Here is a 10453-nt window from a genome sequence, read left to right on the forward strand (position 1 = left end):
CCTGAAGGATGTTCTTTGGCTCATGTGGCTCTACCTCTCTCCAGGTCCCCACCTCCCTTCCCCCTCACCATTGTGCAGTGTGTATGCAGTTTGTGCGGAAGGAAAATCTACTCTCTCTGGCCTGCCAGCACCAGTTTTGCCGCAGCTGCTGGGAGCAGCACTGTTCAGTACTTGTCAAGGATGGCGTGGGTGTGGGTGAGTCTGCCACAGAATTTATAAAAGGCTGGCATGAAGTATTTATCTTCAAATTTGCCTTTTCATTCTCTAGTAAACTTGACTATTTTCTTCTAAGACTGAGCTTTTTATCATCAGAATTAGTGATTTCCAAACACATCAGTTCACATAGTGGCAGAGGTTCCCCCAGTCCTCAGCAAAATGAGGAAGTTAAAGCTATTGTATATATTAGTATAAGCACAAGGTTATCATCTCTCACCTTTTAGGTGAACAGCCCTTTAACCTGCCTACCCTTATCTTAATTCCCCAGGTGGCAGCCATAACTCAGAAACACCTAAGAGAATCTGCCACTATTTAGGCAAGTCATAGTATAAATCAAATTTAGTGATTAATTTCAGGAGTATTTGTTGTACTATGACTTGATGACATTAATACTAATTATCACATTAAATGGTATCTATAAAATCTCATTGTATTAATATTAATCACAAGCACATAATATTAAGTATCAGAACTATCTTGTTAATCAAGAACCAAAAATAAAGAATCACATAAAATATGTGATTTTGTGGTGCTATTGATGATATATTTGTAGTATGGGACAATATCTGTTAAGTATGGGAGAATATCTGTTGGTTGAACCCCGTGGGCAAGTATTGTGTCTCCTGCAATATCGTTGCCCATCAGGTTGTCTTTGTTCAACAGGAGTCTCTTGTATGGCTCAGGACTGTCCACTCCGTACACCAGAGGACTTTGTGTTTCCATTGCTTCCCAATGAAGAATTGAGAGACAAATATAGGCGCTACCTCTTCAGGGATTATGTGGAGGTATGACTGACCCCTGTTTTTCTGTCCTCTCTTTTATTGGGCTTACCTTTATTTGATGGTCACCATAGTTACTTATTTTATAGATGAGGCTTCATTAGGTATTGATGTTTGATGAGAGAGTTTCTTGGCTTTAAAAAAGTTTAGAAACCACTAGAGTGGTAGTGAAGAACATAGGCCCTGTAGTCAGGAAGACCACTGTGCAAATCTCAGATATATTGCTTCTTTGTTTGTGACAGTTGACTCATTAGTTTTCCTCTCTTGAGTCTTGGTTTCTTGTTCCATAGACTGGACAAAAATCCCTACTTTATACATAGTTGCTTAAACAAGCTATTGTATGCTGGAATGAACACAAGTCAGGTGAATCTCAGGATTCCAGTCAGTTCCATGGGATTCTGCATACAGAAGTGATATTTCTTTTTTCTTCTTTTTTCTTTGAAGAGGGCAGAGGGTTAATACTGGGAATTGAACGCAGGGTAGTTTAACCTGATCCACACCACCAGCGCTTCCCCCACCTTTTCATTTTTTTATTTTTAGAATCTCACTGAATTGCTGAGGCTGGCTTTGAACTCACAATCCTCCTGCCTCAGCCTCCTGAGCAGCTGGGATTACAGGCATGTACCACTGTGCCTGGCAGGATGTTTCTTTTTTAGCATTTTGAAACCTCATCTAGGATTCCATCATCATCAGTTTTGAAATCTTTTTTTTCTTTTGAGCTACCTGTCTGGTGTTGATGATTCTACGCAGAACAGTTTTCACCTTTGTCTTTTACGCCTAAACTTATTTGATTGATTTATGGTCTCATGCACATGGTGCAGGATAAACAGAAGGCCTTGTTCTTTGTGATATTTGCTGCCGTTGGTAGATTCCTGAGGATCATTGAGCCCTCAAAGCTGTTATATTCACATCTGGGTGGACTGTGTTCCTTTCTAGCCTGTGTTGTCATCGTCCCCCCCCCCCCCCACACACACACACACCTTCTTGAGATGATTTCTCATGTTACCCAGGCTGGCCTCAAACTCCTGGACTCAGGTGATCCTCCTCTCTCGACCTCCTGAGTAGCTAAAACTATAAGCAACTACCACTGCATGTGGCTCACAGATACATTTCTATATTCTATTTTGTAATATAATCTTAGGTCATTCTAGTGAATTGTTACCTGGTTTAAGCTAAACATTTGTAGTTCTTCATTATCTATCCAATGTCTGGTCTTTAGGACATCTGTTCTAAATTTATTCTTGACCTATATCAACCACTGGAAGAACAGAAAGAAGGCATTTTAGCACTCAACACAGGTCTGTTTTGGAGGCAACAACTAGGCAATATCCTCATTGTTTCCCCTTGCTGTGTTCACAGAGTCATTACCAGCTCCAGCTGTGCCCTGGTGCAGACTGCCCCATGGTTATTCGGGTACAGGAGCCTAGAGCTCGCCGAGTGCAGTGCAATCGGTGCAACGAGGTCTTCTGGTAAGATTGAATGGGTGCTAAGCAGCTCTGGGCTTGAGCTACATCCTTCTCCAAAGCACCACTGTTGTTGCTCTGTGTGAGGGAGGGGCTGAAAGAAACAAGTCTCTGAACCAGAAAAGCAACTATGCTCCAAGTGGGCAGGTTTGTGCCCAGCATCTCATGTTCCATGAGGTGTTAGATTAATGCTCAGTCTGGAGACAAGGAAGTAGTGTAGATTCTTAAGAGAATGTATAATGGATTATGTTACTCATGGCCCAGAGATTGTGTTTGTGTGGATCTACCTGCACAGATTATTGACATATTACTGTATTTGGAAGGTACAACACTCAGTGTTTTGATTTTTTTCAGTCTTGGTCTTTCTCGGCTAATTTTTGTAAGACTATAATTCATAAATGTATTTTACATCTACATTTGAATGTATATGTAGGTTTACTTTATTCAGTAGATATTGCAACTAACCAAAGGCTTACTGGATGACAGTATCCTAGTTACTTTTCCTGCATTATCACAACTGTATGATTGGTTCTTTGTTATAGGTGAGGAAATTTGGGTGCTAGTAAATGGCAGAGCTAAAATTTAAGTCCAGATCTGTCCTACTTGTGCCTTCCTGGAATATTCATGATGGGACATCAGAGAAAGTATCTGGAAAATGTGACGTACATGTCTTCTGCCTTTTAAGGCATCGTTAAGGGGGACTGTGTGGCATACCAAAGGTTAAGAATAACTAAGTAATTGCTCTTCATCCTTTGTCCCACATTATGAACTTCTTTTTCTAAGGCATTTGTTTGGCTAACTGCCCAAAGGCCTTTGCTATCAACAGAGTACTCTTGGCTTGGACTAAGAGGAAGTTGAAAATATAAGAGCTTAGACCAATAGGTATCAGTCTTTTCTTTTCTGATTTTAAGTTCCATCAGATGTATTTTGACCCTATAGATTTTGCAAGTTGTAGAATTTGTGCATCCTCATGTGCACATGTGGCTAGGAGATGATGTAAGACTCACAAAACTGAGTCTTTTGGTTCTTAATCAAGGGGTCCTTCTCAGAGCATCTTGCCATACCCTTCAAGAAACTGGGCCTGGGTGGGGATGTTGCACTTGTCTAGCATGTGCAGGGATCCTGGGTTTAATCCCTAGCACCTCTGGTGGGGGGGAGAAAAGAAGAAGAAACTGGGCTCAGGGCTTGGACTGTAGCTCAGGATTAGAGAACTTATCTAGCCTTGCTTCCATTCCCAGCAACATTCACACATATATACATGAATAAGAAGAAGCTGGGCTTGCTGTGTGTGTGTGTGTGTGTGTGTGTGTGTGTGTGTTTAATATTTTTTAGGTGTCAGTGAACCTTTATTTATTTATAGGTGGTGCTGAGAATTGAACCCACTGCCTCACACATGCTAGGCAAGCTCTCTACCACTAAACCACAGCCCCAGCCCCTGGGCTTGCTGTTTGACATCCTTTCAGAAAGAGTTGACACCATGCAAAATGTTTAAATGGAAACATTTTATTTGAACATATGGAGAGTATGTCTTAGAGGGGCTCAGGTCAAGCAGTCATATACAGTATAATATACTGAATATCTTGGGTAAGTAAAGGTTCCAAAGGCTTTGAGAGGTGACTTTGCCTCTTCGAAAAGCTTTAATTCAGGTTCTGCTGGCTTGGTCAAAAGGAAAATTCAAAAAACATCGGACTGTGACTTAATGAATATTTGAATGTTTTTCTTTTCCAATTTTAAGTTTCAAGTGTCGTCAGATGTATCACGCCCCCACAGACTGCGCCACAATCCGGAAATGGCTCACGAAGTGTGCAGACGACTCTGAAACAGCCAACTACATTAGTGCTCATACTAAAGATGTAAGGACCATATCTTACCTGTCACGGATCTGCCCTCAGTGTTATCCAGGGCCCTGGCTTGGAGATTTGTCACCTGAGAACAGAACACACAGAACCGCAGGGTTTTTGCTAGGGGTTGTGGACACTCACCCAGGGTTGGCAGAGTTTGTAGTAATTTGTCATAGGATGCATTGGGTGCATATAATTTAATAAAATGCCAAAATATTTGGGAAATTTTGACCCAAAGAAGAACTGATTAAGAGGAAACTATTTTTTATTGAATGCCTACTAGTCTTTAACAGCCCTGGGAAAGGGTGCTGGTTGATAGCCATAAAGCAAGGCTGTAATGTGAACACAGACCTAGTCAGTTCTTGTTTTGAGATTTCTTATGGGAAAGCATGGACTGCAGGCTCTAGAGGCCATTGTACCCTGGGCCTGCTAAGTCAGTGCACTCATAAGCACAGCTATGGCCATGACAGTAGTCAGTCTCTTTTCATGGTACTGGAGACACAGCAGCAAACTAGTCTGTCTTGGTGTTTGGGGTTTCAGTGCCCTCTTCTGGAAGCAGGCAAGCCAACTAGGACTTAATCCAGTGTGGCATCTCTAGGGCTTCTTTGATAATCTTCCCCAGCGGATAGGCCTTCTGCTGATTCAGCCTGTACTTAATCTGAGCGGCTACGTGGCAGAACAGATGGTGGAAGACTTAGTGGGGTTCAGCTGGTGCTTGAATTGTTTCAAAGCCAAACATGCTGACCTCATTTCCTTGAATTGCTGTTCCAGCTTCACCGACCTGCCACATTTAAGTGAGATGCTCCTCCCCAGAAGTGCTCTCACGATGAGCTACTGGGCACGGGTGCCAGGAGTTTTGTATAATTTGTCTTAGAACTGGCCTGATGGTGCGTGAGCCTAATGGCACCATTCTGTCTCCTCAGTGTCCCAAGTGCAACATCTGCATTGAGAAGAATGGAGGCTGCAATCACATGGTGAGCAGAAGCCTGTACACTTTGCATGTATCACATGGAGCCTTTGGTCAGCGTGCCCTTAATGTGTTCTCTTCTGTTTCCCTCTGACAGCAATGCTCCAAATGTAAACACGGTGAGTCCCAGGCCTGGTGCCTAAGGCCCAGTGGCACAGTCTATATTTCTTGTGCTTGGGTCTCCATTGCTTGTTTAGTAAGTTCTTTTGTAGTGAAATGATAAAATAAAGGGGAACTTTAGTCACTTGTAGTCATTATAAGGCATAAAACAGCTTTTTATTTACTCATTTATTGGTCCCTTGTATAATTCCAATGAAGAGTGACAGCCAGGTGTGGTTGTATGTGCCTGTGCTTTCTGACATGTAGTCAGACGTGAAGTTTGGGATGACCCTGTGACCCTCAGTCATCCAAGAAGATTTTAGTGTATTTTAATTTTATTCTCTTTGCTAAGGAAGGCAAGTAGCAAGGAGCTTATACTTTTCCTACTACAGGACTTTTCAGAGGGGCTTTTGATTTGACTTTTCAGATCTCCTTTATCAGGGACATTTTATATAACTGGAGCCTACTGATTCTGCTTCCTTCCTGCCAAATCAAGAAACAAAATTCCTCCAAGTAGAAAAAATATTCAAATAGTCCCCTACACAGCTGCACTGATGCTGACCAGGAGACTGTAATAGTTTGTAAATCAGAGGGCACATTGCAAGGTCCTAGATGGAGTGACTGAAGATGTTCGAGAAATATATCATACACATAGAACAATAAAGATTGTTAGGCAAACATTTCAAAGAAGAGTGACAGCCAGATGTGGTGATATGTGCCTGTAGTTCCAGCTATTCCAGAGCCTGAGACTGGAGGATCACTTAGCCCAGACGTTCAAAGGCAGCCTGAGTAACATAGACCCTTTCTCAAAAGATAAAAATGAAAAGTGACAGATACTCCAGTACCTTCCATATTCCTAGTGCCTGTGAAGCCCCCTCCATGCCCTGCCCTTAGCCATAGTCTTTTGGTTTCCCAACACCCAGAGTTAATGATCATTCTTTGCTTTGCTCTATACCATCTATTAGAGCAACCCTATGCAGTGTACTTTTATTTTTCATTTTGAGTTGTGTTGTGGGTCTTGCTAAATTGCTAAGGCTGACCTTGAACTTTTAACCCTCTCCAAATCACTAGGATTACAGGCATGCTACACCACACCCTGCTTATACTCTTCTTTAAAACAGGAGCAAGCACAACCTAGCTGATTAAGTAGAGGGCAGTATTACCAATGTTAAATGAAGATTCCCAGGAAAAGAGAAGTTGAATGACCTCTGGGTCTCTGGGTTTGACTTTTGTTTTCCTAAAACTTTACAAGAGCCTCTTTTGGAATGGGAAAGCATAGTGTTAGAGCATGTGACTAGTGTGCCCAAGACCCTGGGTTTCATCCCTAAGACTCCGCCCCCCCCCCCCAAAAAAAAAAGAAGAAGAAAAAGAAAAAAGAAAGAAAAGAACAAAAACAGAAAAAAGAAAAATTTCACTGTATGCAGAATTATCATTTATCCTTCACCATTAGATTGCAACAGTTATCTGAATATGTAGCATCCATGGGGATCTTTAATTTTTCCCTCTTGGTTTCTTCATTATGGAAGCAGAATTGTAATTCTGAGTGTGATCTGTTGACTGAATTTAGCTTTTATAGAAATGAGCTCTTTAAAAAAAAAAAAAAAAGCTCTTATTCCCAGCTTCACATAGAAAAACTCTTTCTAGAATAAGCAAGGGTCATGAGGGTAGGAGTCTCAATGACCAGGTAGACCTCATTTGGACAAGTTTCTGCTTCTCATAGTGACATCAACATAACAGGCCAGTGACTGTACATTCAGCATCTATGTGATCAGTAAGGCACACAGCACAGTATATGGGGACAGTAAGATGTGACTGGGATGAGAAATGCACATTCCTTTTAGAAAGAGGCACTATTGAGAGGTTCTGCCCCTCTGGATCAGGGCTTATTCATCTCACTGCTTTGCCTGTGTCATAGATGAGTGTGGGTTTTCTTAGGGTATAATGATCACCCTCTGTTCTGCACAGACTTCTGCTGGATGTGTCTAGGAGATTGGAAGACTCATGGCAGCGAGTACTATGAGTGCAGTCGGTACAAGGAGAATCCTGACATTGTCAACCAAAGTCAGCAAGCCCAGGCCAGGGAGGCCCTCAAGAAGTACTTGTTCTACTTTGAGAGGGTAAGTATCATCTCCTGCACCTGCCTTTACAGTGTAGGCTTCTTTCAGTTGACCTCTTGAGGTAGGATAACTGGAGTAACTGAAGGACAGGGCCAGTCTGTGCACACAGAAGTCAGTGAAGGGAGCTCTTGCAGCAGCCATGGGTGCTATCTATTTAGATGTGGCTTTCTGGTTATACAGAGCAGCCACAGCTGACTGGGAAGACCTGGTACTTACCTTGGTTGAATGGTGGATTGTAGGACAATGAAGGGTCATCAGTCTTTCCCATAAGTTAGAGGGGTCTGTGCCAGGTTCTACTCGTCAGGATGTTGGTCCTGAACTCCTGTGTGGATCTCTGTACCTTCCTGGGATTCCTGTACTTTTCTCCATCCTTCTCTGCTTTGTAGTGGGAAAACCACAACAAAAGCTTACAGCTGGAGGCACAAACATACCAGCGGATTCATGAGAAGATTCAGGAGAGGGTCATGAACAATCTGGGCACTTGGATTGACTGGCAGTACCTACAGAATGCTGCCAAGCTCTTGGCCAAGGTATCTACCAACTCACTCGTTGATCCCTAGTCTCAAGCCTAGCTTTGTTACATGCAGACCTCTAAGGGTAAGAGACCCCATCCCTGCAGGGTGGAGGGATTTGGCATCCTACATATACATGCATGCTTGTTTATGGATTCACATTTCCCTGTGTTAGGCCTATCACGGACCTTGTCTTTGAAGAAGAATCTTTCACTGCCTCTGCCTGCAGGAAAAATTAGAACCCTTTTCTTCTCCTTTTATTGCATGTCTGCATCACTCAAAGGAAAAGAGATTATTATCTTTGGACAAGTAGTAAGATAGATATGTGAACTCCGATACTCTATTTAAGAGGGAAAGTCATGAGGTAGTTACTGGTAATTAATCAGTTTGAAAAAGGAACTTTGGATGTTCTATGTCCATTCATTGTTGTTTCAGTTTTCCCCATGTCTTCCCCTAGTCCATTCTCTCTTTAGTTTAGCTTCATTTCTTTCAGGCCCACACCTACAAAGTCAGGTTAATTTGTATGGTGAGGTAAGAATTATAAGAGCAACTGGAGATATAGGTTGGTTAGAATCACAGATACAGGTTTTGTTTCTTTTCTCCTATGCAGTGTCGATATACCCTGCAATATACCTACCCATATGCGTACTACATGGAGTCTGGTCCCAGGAAGAAGCTGGTAAGGCAGAGCAATCCCTGCATGCTTGTCCTATAGCTTCAGAAACACCCTTGTCTATAAGCATTGTGCAGGAGAGCAGGGATCGATCCAAGCCTGGGTATTTGAAGGACAAAATCAAAACAAAACTTGTCTAATTGCAAAATTCCATTTCTATTCTGGGCATCGCCAAGATTGATCTCAGGTATTGTCATTTTGTGTAATGGTAAGGCAGGTGCACCTAACCCCTGAACAATGCTGACTGCTGAACATGGTCACATGCCTGTATTCCCAGCAACTTGAGAGACTAAGGCAGGAATATCACAAGTTAGAGGCCAGCCTCAGCAACTTAGCAAGTCCCTGTCTCAAAATAGAAAACAGCTTGGGATGTAGTTCAGTGGTAAAGTGCCGCCGGGTTCGATGCACAGTACCTCCCCTTTAAGAAAAAACAAAACAAAATTAAAAAAAAAACAATTGGCCAGAAAGCTCTGTGTACATTTGGTAGGCCAGTGTCCATGCTTTGGGAGGAAATGTTCTTTACCCATTGAATCTGCTCTTTTCCCCTTCCCTTTATTTAATTCTTTATCTTAAATATGGGTTGTTTCCTGCTGATTTTAAAGTAATTTGTATTTGTTGTTAAATGTTGGAAAACATAGAGAAGCATTTATATCAGCCTTAATGTCAACAAACAGAAATGATCATCATTATCCTTTTCCATTCTTTTAAATTAATATTCTGGGGACTGCAGATGTAGTTTAGTGGCAGAGCACTTGCCTAGCATGTTTGAGGCTCTGGGTTCAATTCCTAGCACCTGCCACCAAAAAAAAAAAAAAAAAAAAAAAAATTTATACACACACACACATACACATTCACACATATATGTATGTATAAATGTACATAATGATAAATATAACATTATTACTACAGTTTATTTTTATAATTGTCATTATTTACCAGACCTGTAGATTCCTTTTCCGAAATGGCTTTATCAGTGTTCCCATTATTGAAGGGATTGTTTCTGTTTTTCACTATTATAATTAAGACATTAAGGAAAATTGTTGTCCATAAAGCTTTCTCTCTTCACATGTGTAGTTAGTAAGTAAAAAAAGAATGAAAAATGTTCAGTGTGAATACAGTATCTGAGCATATCCATTTTGACTTTTTGCACCATCTGTTTCCCTATAATGTTGGGAGCATTCATATTTTTTTTAATGACTTTTTCAAAAATATTTCTTGAGTCATTGACAGACCTTTATTTTATTTATTTATATTCAGTGCTGAGATTGAACCCAGTGCCTCACGCATGCTAGGCAAGTGTTCTATTACTGAACCACAATCTCAGCCCAGGGAGCATTCTTTTTAGTGGCTTTAAATTCTTTCCCTTTCTTTGGTGTTAGAGGACAAATGTAGCCTTGCCATTTTGCCATATCTTCAGGTAGCTTTTTGTTTGGATGTTTTCTGGCTCTGGGAGTAGGCTGTTGGATGTTGTCTGTAGCTTATGCTAGCCTGAGGTACTGCATGTGACCCTCCATCTGCAGGCCCTGCCCGACTACATCCCCCTCTCCTTTTGATCCTTCTGCTCTGCCCATACAGTTTGAATACCAGCAGGCTCAACTAGAGGCTGAGATTGAAAACCTTTCATGGAAAGTGGAGCGTGCGGACAGCTATGACAGAGGGGTAAGTGCCTGCTGTCCTCTTGCAGTGAAGGTAGAGGAAGATGGGTAGGGTAATAGATGACAGGGTGTTGATGTGTGGACTGGAAGCTGCTTCTGAGAAGGGTGGAAAGGGCAGTGCTTTTGGCTTT

At 41.8% G+C, this 10453-nt stretch overlaps 1 protein-coding gene across 10 annotated transcripts in view; it reads left to right on the forward strand.

Moving 5' to 3' along the window:
* Positions 1–10453, forward strand: part of ARIH2 (ariadne RBR E3 ubiquitin protein ligase 2) — a 54382-nt gene that overhangs the window by 41506 nt on the left and 2423 nt on the right. For all 10 annotated transcript variants that reach the window (XM_079155528.1, XM_079155527.1, XM_079155525.1 and 7 more), the window contains 10 exons: positions 45–195; positions 880–1001; positions 2355–2464; positions 4194–4311; positions 5223–5273; positions 5364–5385; positions 7331–7482; positions 7869–8012; positions 8605–8673; positions 10243–10326. In XM_079155528.1, the coding sequence (XP_079011654.1) occupies positions 45–195; positions 880–1001; positions 2355–2464; positions 4194–4311; positions 5223–5273; positions 5364–5385; positions 7331–7482; positions 7869–8012; positions 8605–8673; positions 10243–10326 (1023 nt within the window). The remainder of the gene's footprint in view (positions 1–44; positions 196–879; positions 1002–2354; positions 2465–4193; positions 4312–5222; positions 5274–5363; positions 5386–7330; positions 7483–7868; positions 8013–8604; positions 8674–10242; positions 10327–10453) is intronic.

The sequence above is a fragment of the Sciurus vulgaris genome (assembly GCF_902686455.1).
Source record: "Sciurus vulgaris genome assembly, chromosome: 10".
Taxonomy (NCBI): Eukaryota; Metazoa; Chordata; class Mammalia; order Rodentia; family Sciuridae; genus Sciurus; species Sciurus vulgaris.